The sequence below is a fragment of the Peromyscus leucopus genome, chromosome 6 (assembly GCF_004664715.2).
Source record: "Peromyscus leucopus breed LL Stock chromosome 6, UCI_PerLeu_2.1, whole genome shotgun sequence".
Lineage (NCBI taxonomy): Eukaryota > Metazoa > Chordata > Mammalia > Rodentia > Cricetidae > Peromyscus > Peromyscus leucopus.
Genome location: NC_051068.1, coordinates 102,609,537 through 102,632,781, shown reverse-complemented (window position 1 = coordinate 102,632,781; position 23,245 = coordinate 102,609,537). Strand labels below are relative to the sequence as shown.

The 23,245-nt window shown below is 44.6% G+C and overlaps 1 protein-coding gene across 1 annotated transcript in view; it reads left to right on the top strand.

Annotated features, from left to right (window-relative positions):
- Positions 1 to 22,008, top strand: part of Mcub (mitochondrial calcium uniporter dominant negative subunit beta) — a 60,819-nt gene extending 38,811 nt beyond the window's left edge. The window contains exons 2-8 of the mRNA XM_028857707.2: positions 6,133 to 6,208; positions 7,715 to 7,885; positions 16,199 to 16,303; positions 18,393 to 18,553; positions 19,788 to 19,991; positions 20,865 to 20,981; positions 21,800 to 22,008. Coding sequence (XP_028713540.1) covers positions 6,133 to 6,208; positions 7,715 to 7,885; positions 16,199 to 16,303; positions 18,393 to 18,553; positions 19,788 to 19,991; positions 20,865 to 20,981; positions 21,800 to 21,877 — 912 coding nt within the window. The 3' untranslated portion in view covers positions 21,878 to 22,008. The remainder of the gene's footprint in view (positions 1 to 6,132; positions 6,209 to 7,714; positions 7,886 to 16,198; positions 16,304 to 18,392; positions 18,554 to 19,787; positions 19,992 to 20,864; positions 20,982 to 21,799) is intronic.
- The last annotated feature ends 1,237 nt before the right edge of the window (positions 22,009 to 23,245 follow it).

Here is a 23,245-nt window from a genome sequence, read left to right as displayed (position 1 = left end):
TTGTCCAGAGGTTCACAGTTAGCTGCCAGCTGGAAGCTCGGGTCCCCCACAGGGGCCTCTCCACAGGTTGCTGCTTGACTTTTTCTTTTATAAACCCCTTAATCTTTTATCTCCTTAAAGTGAACTTTAAATCTTACTAAACTCAAAATCTAATCTAAATATAGCAAGGTTTCATCCTGAAAATAGTGAGTTCCTGTAGTTGAAAGGAGCAGGGTTTTCTGGCCAGGCATGGTGGTGTGTCTTCAGCTCATCACTGGGAGGCAGATGGAGGCGGGTCTCTGTGGAGTCAACACATCGAGTCCCCAAGCCACTCGGGGCTGCATAGTGAGAACATGTCTCAGAAAACCAAACATCCCCATCCCCTAAAGATGCTATTTTTGACCTGCGCTAGATGGAAATTAAGCTCAGGTCTGTCTTATCTCTGCTCCCATCTTGGCCATCACTTCTCTCCTCTGCATCCCTCATTATGCACATCTGCTTCCAACCTTTTGTCTCTGCGGATCCCCTTCCTGACAACCTGCCTCTCCTTTTGAAGGCTCTAGACAGCAGTGCCATCTTGTTGGTGGCTTTTCTCCCCCACAGCTGTCCATGTGGAAACCACCCCCCACACTTAGCAACTGCTTGCTCTTTTCCCCTTTCTAAACATCTGGGGTCATGCTGTCTTGCCAGCTGTCTGTCTGAGGGCTCTGATGTCCTTCTGTCCCTGTGGTGCTCCTACAAGGCACTGTCCATGTGGGCTGTGAGAGCCAGCCCTAACCTGATGGCACCGTGTTTTTGCCTGCCTAGAAGTGAACCGCTCTAGCCCAGCCATTAGAGCGCTCAGACCTGAGTCATAATTTACACAGGTCCCCTGTGAGGGCTAAAGAAACTTAATATGGAGCCAGGCATCCTTTAAGGGCCGTTGACCTTTTGCTCTGGAGTGCCTGGGAGATCCTAGTGGCCTGCAGGTGGGATAAGAAAAGGATAATGGGCTGGGAGGTATGAACAGCTGTCTTGGTTTCTGTGAAACTTGCTTATGGCTGTGGGAAAGGGACGGAGTGGTCTTTTTATTACTATATTGCAGGGAAGAAAAAAAAAAAACAGGGAAGTAAAACAATGCTCCTGTCCAGCTGTGGATTCCATGGATAGTTGTAACACACCTTCTGATGTCCGCCTTAAAACCCCATCTTAACCCCACTTCTGCATGGTGTGCTGTCTGGCTCCAAGGCTGCCATCCTTCTGTAGCAGTAAGGATGAATTCATTTCATCTAAATTTGAATTGAACCTAGCAAGTCTTTGGTCTCTCCCAGTGGATCTGAACGCCAGGCCATCTTCATATTCACCCAGCCATTATGTGTTGGGGTGGTTATTAGTTTGTACAGTATGGTTTCAGGGAGCCACTTCAAAACAGCAACAACAAACACAAAACCTCTATTCTGTGTTTAAGTAGATCTTCATATCTATGGCATATAGTCCTTTTCCTCCCAAGAAAATTCTTGAATATCAGTAGACCAACAGAACATTTTGCCATAGCTGTATTTTACCGAATTGTTATTTTCAGAAGTGACTTAGCAAAGCTTTAAATGTTTCTTTTATTCCTTCTCAGTCTTCTGTGAAGGTCAGGTTTAATTCAGGACTGTCTTCACCGGGTATGGCAACCTAGTCAATGGCAGGCCTAGAGGCTGATATGCAAACTAATGATAATGAAACTAGAATACAGACAATAAGGTAAAAGTTCAAAACTAGAAGTAGATATGGGTGGACATGAGATCTGAATATATTCATTATGTTTTAGTCATGCCCACACAGTTTAGAAGGAGGCTCCAGATTGTAGACGCTCGGTCAGGCCAACGGCACAGCAGTTCAGTTGGGACTCTGAGCAGAGAGATAATGATGACAGTTCATGGACAAAAGGACAGAGGTTGAATCTCGTGGAACTCTACAAAATACCGACACTTAGAAGACAAGGAAGGGAATGTGGTTTGGATAGGAACGGCTCCCATAGATTCACGAGTTTGAATGCTTGACCCACAGGGAGTGGCACTATTCGGAGGTGTGGCCTTGTTGGAGGAAGTGTGTCACTGTGGGGGTGGGCTTTGAGGTCTCTCATGCTGCCTTCAGATCAAGATGTAGAACTCTCGGCTCCTTCTCTAGCATCATCTGTCTGCATGCCGCCATGTTTCTCAACACGGTGATAATGGACTAAACCTCTGAAACTGTAAGCCACCCGATTAAATGTTTTCCTTCGTAAGAGCTGCCATGCTCATGGTGTCTCTTCACGGCAATAGAAACTCCAAGACAGGAGATCTGAAAGTAAAGCTGAAAACGTGTAACCAGAAACCCAAGGCAGTGCGGAATTATGGGAGACACAACCATTCCAAGGGGGAAGGACGGGGAGGAAAGGTGACTGCCGTGGGTGAGGCATGTGCGAAGGGTGAGGAGAGAGAGGTACATGCAGCCAGTCTTTTCAAGGCAAGGAAGAAGGCTCGAGAAACTTGACCATCCTTTGTCCACCCATGGGAAACTATAATTGAAAAATAGTCAGGACAACAACGTCCTTGGGGGGTGGCAGGAGGGGCTGAGATCCTAACCAAGTTCCAGTAAAATATATTAGACCTTAAGGATCCAAAAAGATGTCTTCCATAGTAACAACAACCAAGCAGGCAAGAATGGTTAGTTTGGTAGCAGAAGTTTGGAGGACCGGTAGACACTCAGCGTGTAGTAATTGCTTAGTGAATATTAGGTAATTCAATTGTTGCTTAGGTGACATTAGATGTACAGTCACTATTCACTGCAGTTTATTTATTCTTTCTCTGTGTATTCAGATCTGTAGTGAAGGGATCTGTCCTATCTGGGTTTACCACACAGGGTACATACCAGTTTAGAATTACGTGATTGCTAAAGGAACCCCAAAACATTACCTTTATATAATTCCCCTTTGTTTTCCAATATGGAGTTACTTCATTTACCATGCAAAGAGGTCTCTATGCACACCTGCTGTATTTAAAGGCTGTGGCTAACCTTGTGGACTGGTTTGAATAAATGGGTCTAACTATACAAAGACTATTGGACGCTAGACACAAGTATGAAGGCTCTGATCTGTAAATACATCTAGATAAAATACTTTGTTTGAGATAGGAGATGATGGTTCTCTTAATCTGGTTGTGCATAATAAGGATTGGTTTTGGAAACTGTTGTGTGTCTATATTTTGGTATTGCCTTCAGACCTTGAGCCATTTATTTTAATTCTTTATTTTTTTTTTGTGGTTCTGGGTATTTGAACCCAGCCCCTGATGCCTGTTAGGGAGGTGCTCTCCCACTGAACTGCACCCCTACACCCCCAGCTTCTTTCTTCATGTCTCCAAGAATCAGAACTCATTTTTCAAAGACAATTTAATAATTCTGAACAGCCAAATATTATTAGCAACCAAGACTTTCTTTCTAAGCCAGTTTCCAGCTTGTCTCTTAAATCTTGTTTAAAGTAAATCACATGGTCTAATGATCCGTGTGAACTAAAATGGGGCGACCTGACAAGAGTGGCCATTCTCGTGGGTGTGGTGAGGACAAATCACGGTGCTCCTGCTGAGACTGGTGTCCCAGGCAGGCTTTGTGAGGCACAGGATCAAAGCATCCCCAAAAGGCTTCTGATCCGAAGCAGGCTCTTTTCACTTTTCTGGACTAATATTTCACTGCTGATGCTGAAATAAAAACTGCTCCTCTGGCTTACATTTGTTTTGTAACTTAAGCCAGAGACACTACAAATGTCTCTTCTCCCAGGAAAGTTCTGTTCTGTTTTCAAGTCATGGCGCTCCATCTTTTTCATGTTCGACAAGGATCCAAATGCTGTTATCAGGCATCTTACTGCACACAATCCTTCTCAGAACATACAGAACACACACACACATCTATCCCCCCTTACACAGAACAGTATATGAAGTTTAAATTATGTATAACTACAGAGTAAACATTTGAATTCTTTTGTTATTGTTTTGAGAAAGGGTCTTACTCTGATAGCCTTGAACTCACTGTTCAAGAGGCTGGAGAGTTGGCAACTTAAGAGCATTGCCTGTTCTTTCAGAGGACTTGGGTTCGACTCCTAGCATCCACATGGCAGCTTCCAACTGTCTGTACCTCTAATTCCAATTCCAGGGGATCTGATGCCCTTGTCTGGCTTCTGTGGGCATCAGGCATGCTGTGGTACATAGACATATAGGCAAGAAAAACATCCACACACATAAAATAAAAATAAGTAAATCTAAAGAATTTTAAAAAGGGAAGTCAGGGTTTGTGCATGTGTACACACACACACACACACACACACACACACACACACACACGTACACACACGTGCACATGTGCACACATGCGAATGCACAGGCACACAGTCAGGGTTTGTAAGATTGAGGATGGTTGTTTTCTGTATAGCCCAATTTCATTAGCTCTGCACAGACTCTGCCACAGACAACCTCAGGTAAGGATTGTGGGGCGTACATGGGCTGCAAAGAGGGTGCTGAGAGAAATTCAGATAAATAGAGCTTAAGCTTTAAGGTGTTAACGCAGAGAGTGGATACAAATGGTGAGGAAAAAAAAAGTTAGCTCAAATTATTTATGCTAAGACAAGATACTAAAAAACAAGAGATAGTGTCAGGACATAAACAACTTGTAAATAGGGTGCCCTTTAAAATGATTGGTTGGTTCCTTCACCCCCTCCTAGGGTTCCGAGGTTTTCTGGTATAAAAGAGGCTTACTGCCTATCAATAAAGGAGTTCTTGCTTGACTTGACTCCCCGCTGCTGCTGTGTCTGATTGTCTCCGAGTAAGAGGAGGCTGGGGAACAGGCACTTGCCTTTCCCTCAGTTCCAGGCCACCTCTTCACAGGTGACCTAAGTTCCCGGTGGGACAGGTCCCCACAAAGGATGGCGATGTTTTAGAAAGTCAGACAGTACACACACTGGGCCCCAAACTGTGAATGCTGTGGGGGAGTGTGGGGTTGTAGAAGGCGGGGCTTTGGGCACAGCTTACTGTCCTACCTTTGATTTGTATACTGAGAAGTGTTTGGACCATCAGGCAGGTTTAATGAACTATCTGATTGAGACTTCATATTTCTGCAATGTGTGTGTTTCCTTAATTTTATTTCATTTCAGTAAAAGCAATAGCATTATAACATTCATTATACAAGCTTGGAGAACTCTTATGTATGTTTTTTAATTGAGGTGTATCCATTTTAAGGAGTAAAAGCCAGGTGTGGTGGCATATGCCTTTAAGTCCACACTTGAAAGACAGGCAGGTGGATCTCTCTGAGTTCAAGGCCAGCCTGATCTACATAGAAAGTTCCAGGACAGCCAGAGCTATAGAGACTCTGTCTCAAAAACAAACAAACAAACAAACAAACAAATTTAAAAAGTAATTAGCTGTTTTTCTTCTGAATCTTGGTAATAGGATGTACTTTTAGACATCAAATTCAAATGAACAGCCTTAAATCAATGTGACAGATGATGCTTGGTGCAACTCATTGCCTGTGATCTGTTTAACACCTGGTGTCTCAGTCACTGTTCTATTGCTGTGAAGAGACACCATGACCAAGGCAACTTATAAAAGAAAGCATTGCTTACAGTTCCAGAGGGTTCGTCCATAATCATTACCGTGGGAAACATGGTGCTGGCAGGCAGGCAGGCAGGCAGACAGGCAGGCATGGCGCTGGAACAGTAGATGAGAACTTACATCTGATCTACAAGATAGAGGCAGGCAAAGCCTGGGCCTGCTGTGGGCTTTTGAAGCCTCAAAGTCCACCCCCAGTGACACATCTCCTCCACTACGGCCACACCTACCCCAACAAGGCCACACCCCTAACCCTTTTTAAACAGTTTCACCAACTGCAGACCAAGCATTTATCTATGAGCCTATAAGGCCATTCTCATTCAAACCACCACACCATGCCTGTATGGGGCATACATACAAAGTTCACATTTCACCACGACTGTGTGGGGCACATACAAAGTTCACATTCCACCACGCCTGTGTGGGGCACACATACAAAGTTCAAAGTTCACATATCACCATGCTTGTCCTATAAGCTGACAAAGACTCTTCTGAATTTTGCTTTCCCATTGTTTTTGTTGGTGTTTGTTTGTTTAGGATACAATCTTTCTTACAGGTTTTATATATGAAAGTGTATGGAAATCCAAAATACTACCAAGCCCTCCATTATGGAACAGTGATGCCACCTGATGGTAAGTTTTCTTATCATTTCTTTGATTCATGGGCTAACTTACTTCCACTCTTCCAAATAAAGTGGGAGTTACAGTCTTGAGCTGAACAGACTCTGCCCACTCTACCCCACCCCACCTACTGGTTGTATTCAGTTTCTTGGCTTTCTGTTGGTATACCATCTTTGGTGATGCCTTTTGGCAAACTTCACCAAGTGACCTTAGAACCTGGAGATGAGTCAGATAAAAATGAGTGAGTTTCTGCCTTCAGGATCTGAACTATATATAACCTATGAAGACATCGGGCAGATAATTATGATGTTGAGCAGGAGAAGCTACAGCAAACTGTTACAGAATAGTAGGCCTGTCATGTATGTAATGGCAAACTATAGCACGATGCAGATACCATAGGAGTGATACAAATTTTATAGGAATCCCGAGACTTATGAATTACTTATATAAGCATGAGCATTCCATTACTTTACCTTATAATGGGGGTGGGAGGGTGATGCCTCTCCCAGTCACCATTGGCTATCAATCAAAAACCCAGTGCTGGGTACGAGTCACCTTTTTCGAATCATTGGTCAATAATATGCCATAGATCTGCACCCCCATCAACATTATAGACGATTGCCACTGCTCTTGGTTATAGAGCAACCACTCACTTTCTGATTAGGTTTAAAGGCCACTCCATGGTCAGTGACCTAGCCAGTCATGGATTTTTGCTCTTGTTTTCTTTGGAGACAAGGTCTCACAAAGTAGGCCTGGCTGTTCAGCAAAGCACTATATAGACCAGGCCTGCCTCGAACTCGGCAACCCAACTGCCTCTGCTTCCGCAGAATAAAGGTGGGTTTTTGTTTTTTGTTTGTTTTGTTTTCTTTTTTTCTTTTCTTTTCTTTTCTTTTTTTTTTTTTTTTTTTTTTTTTTTTTGGTTTTTCAAGACAGGGTTTCTCTGTGTAGCTTTGCGCCTTTCCTGGATCTCACTTGGTAGCCCAGGCTGGCCTCGAACTCACAGAGATCCTGCCTGCCTCTGCCTCCTGAGTGCTGGCATTAAAGGCGTGCACCACCACCGCCCGGCAAAAGGTGGGTTTTAAAAAGAAGAAAAGGGCACATGAAATTGGAGGGGAAAGTGGTGGAGGGGATGGGGACCAAGGAGTAGAGAGAACAGGGGCTGAGTCTGATCAAAACACATTGTATGCTCATATGCAATGCTCAATGAAATGCATCAATTCCTGTATTTTATCTCACTTAAAAATATTTAGTTTATGTGTACATGTGTGTGCCCGAGTGTATGTATATGCATCAACTATGTGCATGCAGGAGCCCACAGAGATCAAAAGAGTCATTGGATCTCCTGGAAATGGAGTTATAGACTATGTGAGCTGCCATGAGGGTCCAGAGAACCAAACCTGGGCCTTCTGCAGAAGCAGCCAGTGTTCTAAACCACTGAGCCCTGATAAATTCTTGTATTTTCAATTTTTAAAGTCATACCCTACATGTTCATATTTTACCGCATTTTTGTCTTCACAGAAATAACAGTTAACTATAGACATGGTCTTCCCTTGGTGACCCTCACCCTGCCATCCAGAAAAGAGCGCTGTCAGTTTGTGGTCAAGCCAATGTTGTCGACAGTGGGCTCCTTCCTTCAGGACTTACAAAATGAAGACAAAGGCATCAAGACTGCGGCCGTCACCACAGCAGGTGCGTATCTGTGCATCCTAGACCTCCACCTCCAGCTGCTTTCTCTTCCCTTCCGCACGTGCGTCTTGGTTCTTTACTCTCCTGATAAGAATTTCATTATATAATCATTTAAATCATTCATTATACAACCAATGCCTACCCTTTATGGAGCCCGCCCTTCTTACATACCAGTACTATTAACATAACAACGCAAAGCCAGCACAGTGGTGCATGTCTAGAATCCAAGTACTTGAGAAGCTGAGACAGGAAGATTGAGAGTTCAAAGCTAGTCTGGGGTATGTCCTGAGACAGTGTCTCAACATAAAAACAAAACAAACAGAAAGAAGAGTCTCAATTCTATTAAATAAAAGAAGACAGAATACATTTAGTGTAAATTTCAGTCATTCATTTTATAAACAACCAGAGATTTTTTTCCTATGAGAAAATTTTAATATAATGGCATTAGTGTGTACTTTTCTGAAAAAATTGAATAATTGAGAATAAAATGTATTGTCTGCTATTAAAATACCCAGTAGAAAATGTACAGATAGTGAATTAATCTTTACTATAAAGCAATTACAGTTAGGGATTGTTTTCATAGAATCAGCTCTTAGGAAAATACACATTTTAACAATAGGAGAGGTAGCTAATCATTTATGTATTTAAGTATACGATATAGATTTTATATTATCATGGCATGAAATGGGTTTAGACCAGCTGCCCCTAAATTTGCATAAGGAATTATTTATCTCCAGTTCAATATTTAAAGGCCATTGGTAAATATACTTCAATAAATTGTTGTTGTTCTTTTATTGTATTAAAAGTTCTATGTTAGCCGGGCAGTGGTGGCGCACGCCTTTAATCCCAGCACTCGGAGCAGAGTAGCGGTCTCTGTGAGTTCGAGCCAGCCTGGTCTCAAAGCGAGTTCAGAAAGCGCAAAGCTACAAGAAAACCGTCAAAAAAAAACAAAAAACAACAAAAAAAAAGTTCTATGTAAGCTTATTTGAAAGTTGACGATTACTGTTGTAGTTTTGAAAAGGAAATGAGCAGGGGCTGGGGAAATGACTCAGTGAGGAAGAGTGGTGTTCCAACACCCACACGGAGCAGCGCTCAACACCCTGTAACTCCATCTCCAGGGCATCTACCGCCCTCTCCTGGCCTCCACAGGCATTACAGTCATATGCACAAACGCACACATAAACACATGTGCACATAGTTAAAAAAAATTAAAGCTAAAAAAGAAAGAAAAACAGTTTTTTTCACTAACCAAGTTATGAAACAACTAAGAGATAGATACAGAAATTGGAAACATGGAGATTAAAGAATTTATTCATCCAACAAATATTTGTTGAAGATCTAACATATAACCAGGCTTTGCTGTAGATGCTAGAGAACAGAGCAAAGAACTGGAGAGATAAAAGCTCCTGCCCTTAATAGAACTTACATTTTAGGAAGAAAAAGAAAGAAGACAAAGCAATAATTATGCTGCATGTTAACTAGTAAACATTAATGGAGGAAAGCAGGGTAAGGAACGTGGGTGAGTCTCCAACGTCACATCTGAGTAAAGATCTGGAGAAGATGAGGGGACCTGGAGGAGACAATGAGGCTTGGAGATGATGAGAGGTATCTAGAGGAGATGGTGGAGGCATGGAGAAGATGAGAGGACCTGGAGGCAAAGAGGGGACCTGGAGGCAAAGGCAGGTGGATCTCTGGGAGCTTGAGGCCAGCCTGGTCTACAGAGTGAGTTCCAGGACAGCCAGGACTACACAGAGAAACCCTGTCTCAGAAGAGAGAGAGACAGAGACAGACAGACTGAGACTTGGAGGAGATGTAGAGACTTAGAGTTAATGAGAAAAATCTGGAGAAGATGAGAGGGACCTGGAGTTGATGAAAGGGACCTGGAGATGATGGGGGCTTGCAGCTCCCAGGAACTCTGGGGCAGAGGCCTTATGTTGAGAGTAGACCCTCAAAAGAGGCAGCGGGGCTGGAGAAGGGGGATTCTCAGAGGTGAGGGGAGCAGGTTGAAAAAGCCTCATGGGTTATTGTAAGGGGTCAAAGAAGAGCTTTCTTCCCGTTTTGTGGCTATAACAGGCTTCTGAATAACTCAGAAGCAGGAGCAGTGGGCATCCAGGGGACTTCCTGCCAGCCCTGGGAATCTAGCAGCAGACAGATGCACACATAGAGCTCAGGTGGGGTTGAATTGAGCAGCGCCTTCACGGAAGTATTCAGTAAGCTTTGGAAAAATGAGTGAAAAGAGGTGGGAAAAGATTGGTTGATAAAAATGAATGATGTTTCCCTTGCTGTTTTCCTCCAAATAATTTTAAAAACAGTACGAGGAAGTCAGAAAGAGGTTTTTCTCGAAGGAAAATTAGGAATGGGGCTCTTTGAGTTGAAGAGTCTTTATTGAGGATTTTAGTTGAAGTCATTAAATGTAAGTTTTTAAATGACACTTGGGATGTCAGATTTTTTTTAAAAATGCCATTGTTTTGTTAATTGTTGTTAAGAAGACAGGCCCGTGTGTGGACTTTGCCTGGGTTCACTTTGTACTTCAAAAGTGCGTTCTGAACCTGCTATTGCTCTATTATCTGCCAATTCCTGAGAATTCGGTCTCACCTCAGCTGAACAGGAACCCAAAGATCCAGACTCCAGCAACAGACCCGAGTGCAAACCTGCCTGCCTCCTGGAACAGTAGAGCCATCGAGCCAGACCGGAGGCAGGCAGCCAGGTTCTTCCCACTGTGCGAGCAGACTTCCCTGGGCATACGGATACTGTCGCTGAAACAGCACTGGCTGGATGTACAAGCGGAAACCTGGCCAGGAGGAAATACACATCCAGAACTCTCCAGAACGCATTTCACATGATGACGTGTGGGCTGTTCTGAAGAACAGAAAGGACTCCCTGCTCAGCTCTAGTTCTCCACTTCTACCCAGTGACTTTGCTTTCTTAACACCTGGACTGCCTTAAAGCTCTGTGGGTTTTGGTTTTTAAACAGGCTGCATAAGAGGCGTGGCACAAAGCACCTTGAGGGTAAAACTCTCCAGGAGACTTCCTCCTCAGCAATCCCTCCATACCTGAAATACTCCCAAGTGCTAAACCAAAATGCTGGAAGCTGGAAGATCCCTGAAATAGGAAGGTTTCTCAAACAGCTATAAGGTGCAAAGCTAGCCAGCAACTGGGAAATGCCCACTGGACCTAGAGCTAAGGGTATTGTCGTGATGGAAAGTTGGAGAACGTAACTTTATTTTGAACCTTTTTGGCTATAGTGAAGAAGGTACCATATGATGGTGCCAGTAGTGAACCGTGATGGGGTTAAATCAGGGTTATGGAACATTCAAGAATAGGAATATCTTAGGTTGGCTTTATTACTGGAGGATTAAGGGTGAGGAGGTCTACAGAGACCAGACCTGAGACCTCTACCCAGTGTTTCTAGAACCTTGATCCTCAGAGGAAGAATTCAGAGATGAGGCAAGGTCAGGGATCAGGAAGAAGTTTCAGGAAGTACACACTCAGGAGGGTAGGTGGATTTCCTTCAGGCCACATCTGGGAAATATGATACAGAGTTATACAGGCCTAGTCTTTGAGCCTGTATAAATCAGACAAGGCGTACTTTGTCCTGTCTGGATGTAAGATGAAGTTCAGTCATGATGTCTGCTGTTGAAGCTACTTTTCTTTAGTGATAACACCAGGCTTGATGGTTGTTTGTAGCTAGAGTTTTCCTGCCTTGCCCACAGTCAGGACAAATCTTTGTCACCTGCCAATCCCACAGCCGCTCAGACCCAACCAAGTAAATACAGAGACTTATATTGCTTACAAACTGTATGGCCTTAGCAGGCTTCATGCTAACTGTTCTTATAGCTTAAATTCATCCATTTCTATAAATCTATACCTTGCCACGTGGCTCGTGGCTTACCGGCATCTTCTCATGCTGCTTGTCATGGTGGCGGCTGGCAGTGACTCCCTTTCCCTCCTGTTCCCTTAATTCTCCTCTCTGTTAGTTCCGCCTATACTTCCTGCCTGGCCACTGGCCAATCAGTGTTTTATTTATTGACCAATCAGAGTAATTTGACATACAGACCATCCCATAGCAGGTTGTTGATTCTACATTTAGATGCTATGTGGTTTATGGTCCTAAGGTTTTGGTTTAAAACCATTCCTTTTTTTTTTTATTTAAATTTAAATCCCTTCTTGTATCTTGACCATTCCTCATTTCAATTCCGCCTACAGCTGTTGACTGATTGACTTCATTTCCTGTTCCCTCAAATAGCTCTTGTAATTCAATCTTTTATCTCTGAGACCTTTGAAATTGCTATTAGATTCTCTTCATGGTCTCTATCCATTCTCATAAAACAAATCACATAACTGCAATTTAATTTTTAGACTTAATCAAGTCTATTTTTCTCCCTCTGCTACCCAATCTCCTTGTAGTTTTGCCGTCTCCTTCTTCCATGCTAAAAAGGAGCTATGAGCCAGTGGTGATCGGCACTTTTGGGGCTGCTGGGCTATGTAGCCCTGGGTGGCCTGGAACTCACTATGTGGACCAGGCTTGCCTTGAACTCAGAGGTCTGTCTGCCTCTGCCTCTAAGGTGCTGGGATTAAATGTGTGTGTCACCATGCCCAGCCTAGGCTACTAAGTTTTGAACTAACACCAATCAAAAATGTCACTGCCCACATAAATGTCACACACACACACACACACACACACACACACACACACACACACACACCAGTCACCAGTCATGGACTGGGCTGTAAGCAGCCGTAATGAACTTTAGCTAAGCAAGAGTACGCCAGTAGGTTGTCAGGTTGGAAGTAACAGAAGTCCAGGATCAGATGCAGGCAGTATCACAGAGAGGCACACAGCAGACTAGGTCAGCCTGGATCTGTCTACCAAGCTTCACTGCTACCCCTTTGTTCCAGAAGGCCCTGTCTCAGGTTATGAGGACATATCATGAAGTGATTTAAGACTAAAGGAAAATGAAGACAGATTCAACGCTGCACAGAGTCTGATATGTTGGTGCCCTGGTGTGAAAACTGATGTCCTGGGTAGCATCACAATAGGGATCCCTTCAGATGTAGTGCTGCATCACCTGAGAAGCAGGAGGAGCAGGAGGTGAAGGTCATCCTCAGCTACATAGTGTAAGGCTAGCTCAGGCTATATGAAACCCTGTGCTGCTTAGGATTTCTGCTTTTTCTTTTGTTTGTTTGTTTGTTGTTGACAGAGGAATGAGGGACTCTCAATTAAAGAATTACCTTACTCAAATTAGCTCATGGCCACGTGGCTAAAATGAGAATGCCCCCTCCCATAGATTTGTGCATTTGAATGATGGGGCCCTAGTTAATGGAATCCTTTGGGAAAGATTAGGAGGTGTGGGCTTGTTGGAGGAGGTGTGTCACTGGGGGTGGGCTTTGAGGTTTTAAGAGTCCATGCTAAGCCAAGTGACTCTCTTTTTCTCTGTCTGGAACTTGTGGCTCAGATGTGAGTTCTCAGCTACTGCTTCAGAGCCCTGCCTGCTTGCACGCCACCACACTCCCCACTATGATGAGCATGGAATAGCCCTCTGAAACTGTAAGCAAGTGCCCTGATTAAATAGTTTCTTTTAAAACTTTCCATGCTCTTGTTATTACCTCACAGCAATAGAACAGTAACTAAGACAACATATTTGTGGGGCATTTTCTTGATTAGTGTGGAAGGGCCCAGCCCATTGTAGGTGGTGCCAGCCTGGGCAGGTGGTTCTGGATTGTACAAGAAAGCAAGGTCCAGTGGTTTTTCACAGCAACAGAAACCCTGTAACTAGTGTTTTCTCTTTCCCACTCCATGCTGCAGCTGCTTCCAGATAATCACTCAAAGGCCTATATTAATTATAAATGCTTGGCTGGTAGCTCAGGCTTATTACTAAGTAGCTCTTACTCTTAACCCATATTTCTCATTTATGCTTTGCCATGTGGTTCGTGGCTTGTTACCTCATTTCCTACACATCTTGCTTCTTCAGAGGCTGGCTGGCATCTGCTGCCTCCACCCTTCTTTCTCCCTGTATTTCCATTTGGCTTTCCTGCCCAGCCTTTTCTGTTTGGCTATAGGCCAAGTCAGCTTTTATTATCAACCAATAAGAGCAACACGCATTCACAGCATACAGAAAGATCCTCCCACAGCAAAATCTAACTAGGACCATGCCCTATCTCAAAGAAAGAAAAACAAAATCTTCACAATGAGTCAGATGGGAAAGGCTTGCATAGTAGTCCCTACCACCCCACCCCCAAAGTGATTTCATCTAAAGCAGAGTAGGCCTGCTTTATCTTAAGTGAGTCTCAAGGATGCCAGACACATTCCTGGCTCTGACAGCTATCAGGGCTTTGGTCCAAACATTCCACCTTCCAGGCTGATGGGTTTGCCTGCTTAAAGCATACTTCAGAACAACACAAGGCAACAGACCAGGCCTGCTAAGGGCCATCATGAAGGTTGCAACTCAAGATGGCTGCAAGGTCAACCTAGACAATGCTGCTTCCATGGGCCCGGCCTTGGCACGAATTCCCTCCTCCCTGAACCTTGCAGACCATTTTAACCATGGACACTTGTGGTGGTATTGTGTTCCCCAAAATACTGTGTACCTTAATAAACTTATCTGGGGTCAGAGAACAGAAAAGCCACTAGTTAGGCAGTGATAGCACACAAGCCTTTAATCCTAGCATTCCAGAGGCAGAAATCCATCTGGGATCTCTGTGAGTTCAAGGCCACATTGGAAACAGCCAGGCATGGTGACTCACGCCTTTAATCCCAGAAAGCCAGCCTTTAATCCTAGGGAGTGATGGTAGAAAGCAAAAAGGTATATAAGGCGTGAGGACCAGAAACTAGAAGCATTTGGCCTGGTTAAGCATTCAGGCTTTTAAGCAGCAGTTCAGCTGAGAGCCATTGGGATGAGGACACAGAGGCTTCCAGTCTGAGGAAACAAGACCAGCTGAGAAGTTGACCAGGTAAGGTTAGCTGTGGCTTGTTCTCTGATCTTCCAGTTCACCCCAATACCTGGCTCCGGGTTTGATTTTATTAATAAGAACTTTTAAGATTCATGCAACAGACACCGGTCTGGGTTCCAGTCCATCTGGCGCAGTGGGAGAGGAGTGCCTGCCTGTTACATATGGTCCAGAGGAATGGGAGATAATAAAGCAACTGGAGAAAATTCCCTTAGTAAGTGCTGCGGGCCACAGGAATATATCATAAGAACTCAGCTGGTTATGGCAAAGTCACTACCTGGAGGGATCATGGAATTCCTCCAGAGGAAGCCAAATCCCAAGGAGTTTTTGGTGTTACTTGGCTTGTTATATATCAAGCTGTCTTCTGTTATGAAAATCATGTGTGCCTTCATAGTTTTCCCAATTGACTTTTCCCTAAGAAGGGCTAACAGTGTAGACTGATCACTCTCTGGACATACACATTCCAGGTATTTGGAGAACAGCCTCAGGAAAGGCTTTCTCTGGAATCAGATTATCTATCTCCCTTGGCCACTTTCAAGGACTACAGGAAACACCACCCAGGTGGGCGCCCATTGTTAGTCCCAGGTGGACTAACAATGATAACAGCCCACGTGCAAGTCTTCTGACTTACGGTAAATTTCACAAGGGGACACCGCCTAGGAGAGGTGGACGTTAATAGCTTTACACAATTTAGCTCGGACCCTCCCTTTTTTATATACTGGGACTTCCAGGGCACAAGAGGTAAAGAGAAAAGAGAATGGAAGAACTAGATGGGTAAGAACTTGAGAGGAACAAAATGAGATGGGGAAGAACTAGAATGGAGGGCTAAAAGAGAGGACTAGAGGAACGAGATGGAAGATGAGGAAGAGCCAGATGGGGAAGAACAAGATGACGAAGAGCCAGATGAGAGAGGAGATGTGAGAGGAGCTGATAGGGGAAAGAACTAGATAGACAAGAACCTAGAAGGGACAGAACTAGATGAAGGAATTAAGATAGAACCTAGAGGGGACAGTAGATAAATATAGAGAGAAATCAGGCAAGAAAGGAGCTAGACATGAGAACAGAACTGAAGCTGTGTTAAAGGATGTTATGCCAGAGGAATTAAAGCAAGTGGACTATAGAACTCGGTGTGCTGAGATTATATTTCCTGAAAATAGTCCTCGCCGTTAGTAGTTCTCTCTCCTGAGCCCCTGGGATGTATAATATTAAGGCTGGTCCCTCTAATATTATACAAGAAGTGAGAAAGGGGGGCCACCTAGAAGGCGAAGGTCCACGACCAGATCATAAAAAGCGAGTCTTGCTTTTTACACGTTAGGACGTGGCACCCACTGCTTCAAAGCTGGCATAGTTCTGTATTGTTTCTTTCAGATGGCAGTGAGATTCCAGCTTCAACGTTGATGGACACTTTGCTAACGAAAGACTTTAAACTCGTCATTAACAAACTAGCATACGATGTCCAGTGTCACAAGAAAGGTAAGCAACGGTCCACCAGCCATCTTAACGTGTAGTGGGAGCGTCTACAGGGAGCAAAAGCAACCTACTTTTGCTTTGAGAACGGTTTCCCAGGATATTACGGAATGGCCATTTTCCTCCTACCAGAAGCAGGAGGGTGATTCCCCCTGATTTTGGCCATGGGAACTGGGTAGAGCTCTCAAAAGTGTGGGCATGATCCTCATACCTGAAACCCTCCCCCGCCCCCACCCCGGGGTTTCAAAGTTTCACATCTCCAGTGTTTCCCATGCTAGGGGACTCTAGCAAATTTTCAAGTACAGTACAGGTAAGTGGCGATTCTCAGCCACCCTCCGCAAGATTGGGAGCCGTGGTTTGCCCTCTGACCTCAGTCTCCCATCCAACCACTAACCAGGACTGACCCTGCTTAGCTTCCAAGATCAGACCAGACTGGAAACTGTAGCTTGAGTTTTTCTGCCTTGCCCACAGTCAGGACAAATCTCTGTCACCGCCGTCCCAGCCGCTCAGACCCAACCAAGTAACACAGAGACTTATATTGTTACACTGTATGGCGTGCAGGCTTTGTTACTATTTTATATCTTAAGTAACGCATTTTACAAATCTATACTCGCACGTGGCTGGTGGCTTTCGCGTCTTCACATGCTGCTGGTATGGCGGCTGCAGCCAGTCTTCTGCTTCCTGTCTTTTTTTTCTTCTGTTAGTCCGCTATCTTCTGCTAGCACACGATCAGGTTTTATTTTTGATCAATCAGACAACTGACATACAGACCATCCACCCGTGCAGACATCTCACACTGCACTCAGCCATGGTCCTATCATCTCTATGCGGACTGCTGGTAACGCACAAAAACCAGAAGGGCTCCCACAGGACATACAGATCATCCCACAGCAGGAAACAGTCACGAAGTAGGGCTGCAGACTGCTCAGCCCTGACAGCTCTCAGGAGAGGTGCTGACTTTCAGTTTCTCTCCCTTTTTATTTGCTTTAAGAAGGAATGAGGACTGTCAGGCTCACATGCCAGATCTGAAACTAGAAGCCTTAACTCTTTAAGAAGTTTGCTTTTAATTTCAAACTGCAGGTTGTACAATCCTAAACTGAAAATCAGAAATCCAAAACTTTTTGAAAGTAGGAATAACACTAGTGGAAAATCCCACCCTAGAGTCCTTGGAATGGGTTGCAGTCAGAATGCAGATGCATGGAGGGTGCAGGTATACCAAGAGACAGTGGTTGCTTAGTGTAATATATGTACATATTAGATATATATGATAAAATCACCTTCGGTCTATGTATATGAGGTATATATGAAATGTAATCTTTATCTGGGTCCCATCCCCATCCCATCACGCAAAGATTCCAAAATCCGAAACGTATGAAAAATCCGAAATAAGTGTCTGGTCCCAAGCATTGTGGGTAAGAGATATTCAGCCTGAAACATTTTCGACATTAGCAATTTGCTTCTGAAGTTTCTATTATCACCACTCCACATACTGCTGTCCCTTTCTCCTTCTCCTTATATAGTGTTCCCTGCACGTAGACATTTTTGTCACTGTCCCACAGTCCGTAGGTAATCTCCTGGCTTTCCCCTCTCCTTGCTCTTTATTTTCAGCTTTGGGAGGTTGTTTAGCTGGATCTTCAAGCTCACAGATTCTTGCCTTCCCAGTGTCTAGTCACTGATGGGAGCCTGTGGAAGACAGTTCCCCCTGGGGTGTGGTGGATTTATTTCCAGTGTTCCTTTGTTTCTTTCTTAGCATTTCCATCTCTCTATCTACTCTGTGTTCTTGGATGCTGCTCACCTTATCCATTTGAACAGTGGTCCTCAGCCTTCCTAATGCTGCAACCTTTTAATACAGCTCCCCAGGTTGTGGGGACCCGCGATCACAATATTATTTTCATTGCTACTTCATAACTGTAACTTTGCTACTGTTGTGAATTGTAATGTGAATATCTGTGTTTCCCTGACAGTGTTAGCGACCCCTGTGAGAGAGTCATTTGACCCTCCCCCACAAGGGGTGGTGACCACAGATTGAGAACCACTGGTCTAGACTCCCCTGGAGAAAAAAAAAATGTAATAAATGCCTATTACCTTTTCTCAGAAAAACCAACTGAAGTGCACGTGACTGAGATGGAAAACATGAAATCCTTGGTTCACAGACTATTTACAGTCTTGCATTTAGAAGAATTCCAGAAGAAAAGAGAGCGCCATCTGATGGCAAAGATTGACCACCTGAAGGAGCAGCTGCAGCCCTTGGAGCAGGTGGAAGGCTTCACAGCTGGATCCGTTTGGAAGTTTATCCCTCTTAGTAGGGCGCCTGGAGTCAAGGGACCATTTGGGTGGTTGGTGTAGCCTCCCTCGTCCTTTAATCTGGAACATGACCTATGAGCTGAGTATGCACCTGTGACAGCCTGAGATCTGACGCCAGAGCTGACGTCTGCCTTCTGCTTCCTCAGCGTCAGCCATGAGTCTCTGGGGAAAGCAGACTGTGAGATGGGATGCTGTGGAGTGCCACATCACAGGTCCCAGCTCTGTCTGAAGGAACTGTGGGTGGAAAGTTAGTAATGGCTTCCTCATAACATCTATGCTTATTTCACTTTTTTTCCCCGAATTATGGAGAAAAAAGTAAAACTTATTTTTTTTTGGTGGGTAGGCATCAGGTAGGTAATATAAGGGGAAACTTGCTATAATTCCACTTGTAATTTAAAAAAAGGGTAGGTAATCTTTGTATATGAATAGAAAGTTTCTAGAAATGTAGTCATTATTTCCAAGGGTATTGAAAGAATGATAGAGAAACATTTTTTTTTTCCTGGATTATTTGTCCACATTTTGCTTTTCAAGAAATTGCTATGCCGGATATGGTGGTGGCTGTCTTTAAACATGGGCAGTTGGGAGGCAGAGGAAGCAGATCTCTGAATTAAAAAACCAGTCTGGTCTGCATAGCAAGGTGCAGGCAAGACAGGGCTCCGTGCACATAGCAAGACCCTGCTTCAGGAGATGAAAGCCGAACCGCAGGCACCTGTGGAGAGCCACGCGTGCGCAGACTGTCTGTAGATGAATTCCCAGAAGCGGGGGTCAGAGAAAACAGGCCTGTGATTTCAGACCAGGACTTCTAGACATCTAACTGTAAACATAATTGTGTTCAGGGGGTTTGTTTGTGTCCTTTCCCCCACCTCCCAGGGCTGAGCTTTAACTCACAGAGATCCTCCTGCCTCAGCCTCCTGAGTGCTGGGATTAAAGGAGTGTGACACTGCTCCCAGCTAGTCTGTTTTCTTTGAGTAGGCATTACCTTTACAATGAAAAACAAAATAGACGAATGAACTGGTTTAGAAATGAGCCGATAATACATACTTCCGAAATCTCATTACTCCACATCCCTGACCTATCCAAAGCAATGCAAAGTGTGCACTGCTTCAAATGTTTCCTGTTGCCTTCGTTTGCCCCTTGAGCTGGCAAACTTGTAAACTGAATGAATGGTTTCCCCTTCCTCCTCCAGGTCAAGGCTAGAATAGAAGCTCAGTCGGAAGCCAAGACCAGCGGACTCCTGTGGGCAGGCTTAGCTCTGCTCTCCATGCAGGGAGGCGCACTGGCCTGGCTTACTTGGTGGGTGTACTCCTGGGACATCATGGAGCCAGTCACGTTCTTCCTGACGTTTGCCAACTCCATGGTCTTTTTTGCATACTTCATCATAACGCGGCAGGTGAGTAGTCAGGGAAGTCAGAACATTTGTCCAAAGAATTCCTCATCCAAGTCACGTGGTGTCTACCGCTGTGATAAAGCACCATGACCAAAAGCACCTTGGGGAGGAAAGGGTTTATTTGGCTTACCTATCCTGAATCCCAGTCCACTGAGGGGAAACCAAGGCAGGAACTCAGATTGGGCAGCAACCTGGAGGCAGGAGCTGGCGCAGAGACCATGGAGGGGTGCCGTTGGTGGCTCGCTCAGCCTGCTTTCTTATAGCACCCCGGACCACCAGCCCATGGCACTGCCCACAGTTGAGGCTGGCCCTCCCGTATCACTGAGTAAGGAAATACCCTACAGGCTTGCCTACAGCCTGTGGCTTCTCAGCTGAGGCTCCCTCCTCCCGGATGGCTGTGGCTTGTGTCAAGTCGACATGAAACTAGCGGGCACCAGCAGCAATCAATAAAACCCTTTCATGTTCCAAGTTTTCTGAAGCCAGGAAATTTTCCCCCCACAAGGTTGGATGGAGGCTTTATCATAAAACAAAAATTTCAATTCCTAGAGATGAATTAGTGTAAACACACGAACTCCTCCAATGGGATAAATGCTGTATTTCTGTTCTCCGGGCCCTTGTTAAACAGTGACATTGAACTTGGACTACAAAAGTTAGCGGTACCCAGGAACTAGCTTGCGGCAAGGTTGCTTTGCCAGATTTTTCCGCTTTTCTTCTTCGGCACTGTGTTTTCTCTTCCCGGTTTGTAAGAGGAGCAGCTACTCCCGACTCGGGCTGCACGCCCTATCTCGGCGGGCGGTTCGCTCTGTAAACTCCTTCCTTCTTCTCCCCATTTGCCTTGGCGCTGCGGAGTCAGTATCTCCGTCTCCTCTCTTTCAGAACTACACTTACGCGTCTGTGCGGAGCAGACAATTCCTTCAGTTCTTCCACAGGAAATCGCAAGGACAGCGCTTTGATGTGGAGCTATACAACAAGTTAAAGGAGGACCTGGCTGAGGTACTTTATAGCAAGCACATCTCTGAGCTGGCTTTGTTTGGGAGACGGGGAAATGTTGGCTCATTTTTCACAGGTTAATAAATGTTGGGCTGAGATTTTCATGTGTTGTTTAGCAAAAGATTGGGATGGATCTTTTTTTTTTTTTTTTTAATTATTTTTAAAAAGAATATGAACTGGCCTGGTGATGGTGAAACACGCCTTTGATCCCAGCACTCGGGAGGCAGAGGCAGGCAGCTTGAGCCACAAGCTCTGTGAGTTCGAGGCCAGCCTGGTCTACAGAGCAAGATCCAGGACAGCCAGGACTACATAAAGAAACCCCGTCTCAAAGAACAAAAACAAAACTAAGAATATGAACTGAAAAAAAAAAACAAGAACAAAAACAAAGCAAAACCCACAATGAGAAGGATTACCGGGCAGTTTCTTTTCAGGGCACCATGATGAGGTCAAATGAAGCCATAAACTCATCTTTTAAAAAAGGATTCCTAAGGTTGGGCAGAGTAGTGTACACCTTTGATGTATCCCAGCACTGGGGAGGCAGGCAGATCTTTTCGAGTTGAGGCCAACCTGATCTACATAGCCAGTTTCTGGACAGCCAGAGGTACACAGTGAGACCCTGTCTCAAAAAACCAAATACCTCACCAAACAAACAAAAAAACATCAAAAAGGGATTCAAGCAAGGCATTTACCTCAGTAATTTAAATGTTTTCTTGTCTCACAGAGAGGTTAAATTTGTATAATTCCTCTCAAACGGGCAATGCTGGTATTTCTTATTTTCTCTGATTTCAAGTTGTTATTCATTTTTTTCTTCCTCACCACAGGCTACAGAATCCCTGGAGAACGTGCGCCACTCCCTCCGTTTCCGAATGCCAGGAGAGGAACTCAGTGAGAAGACTTAGGTTTTTAAACGTCCCAGGGCTATTGCACCAATTTCGTAACTTACCAATTGGACATTTTTAAGGTCCTGTTCATTTCCATTTGATGGTTTCAGACATTGTTTGGTTAATAAATTTGATGCCTGGTTTGTGGATCTGTGTGGAATGATGTTTTAGATGGCCTGTGTGCCCTGGGGAAGCTGCTGGTACCCAAACTCCTCCCTGGCTGGCCCACGTGGAGGTCAAGGGACCAGCGTTCTGTCCCTCACTCACTCTGGTTCTTAAGTTCATCTAGAATCACCTTGTTAACTTGAACTTTTATTTCTTGAGACAGGGTTTCACACTGTGGCTCAAGCTGCCTCGTACTCTAAGCAATCCTCCTGCCTAAGTTTCCTGGGTGCTGTAATTACAAGTTTTTGTTTTTTAGTATGCAACAGTTGTGTGACTGTAATATTTTATCAAAGGTACAACAGCCCCACTAGCCAGAGTGGTACCTTCTCCACTGCAGCTGAAGAAAGCCTCTAAGGCATGGCTTTTTGTTTGTTTTTACATCCCAACCAAAGTTCCCCCTCCCTCCCCTCTTCCCAATTCTTCCCTCCAACCCCCTTCTGCCCCCCCCTCCACTGTTTCTCCTCAGATACAGGTGAGTCCCCCATGGATATCAGCCAGCCATGTGTATTCAAGTTGCAGTGAGACCAGGCTCCTCCTCATCTATTAAGGCTGGACAGGGAAATCTGGTAGGGGGAATGGGGCCCCAAAGCAGGCAACAGAGTCCACACAGTCCCCACTCTCACTGTTAGGATTCTCACAGGAAGATCACACCACACACTGTAACATATATGCAGAGGGCCTAGGTCAGTCCCATTTGGCTTCCTGCTCGTCCGTTTAGTTTCTGTGAGTAAAGCATTGCTTGTATAGCAGCCACTTATGTGTTTCTGGTCCCAAAGCCCCAAATATAAACCACCTTAACCAGCACATTATTAACAAAATATTATTATTCAAAACGTTATGTCACGTTAATAAGAATTGAACCTTAAAAGTAAAATTAATTACATGTTTAGTGAGTGCTAGAAATGTCAGGAGATTCCATTTTAAGTTACTGTAGAATCACATTTTGTCAGATGTTTTGCCTATAGTGGCCAGGAGTTACTGCAGGTATGCCTAGAACAGCCAGGCATCACTGTGTGTAGGTCTATCATGGCTAAAAGTTACTGCATGTCTGCCTATCGTGGCCAGGAGTTGCTGCATGTCTGCCTAGAGGAGTGGCCAGAAGTTGCTGCATGTCTGTCTACAGTGGCCAGGAGTTGCTGCATGTCTGCCTAGAGGAGTGGCCAGGAGTTGCTGCATGTCTGTCTACAGTGGCCAGGAGTTGCTGCATGTCGGCCTACAGTG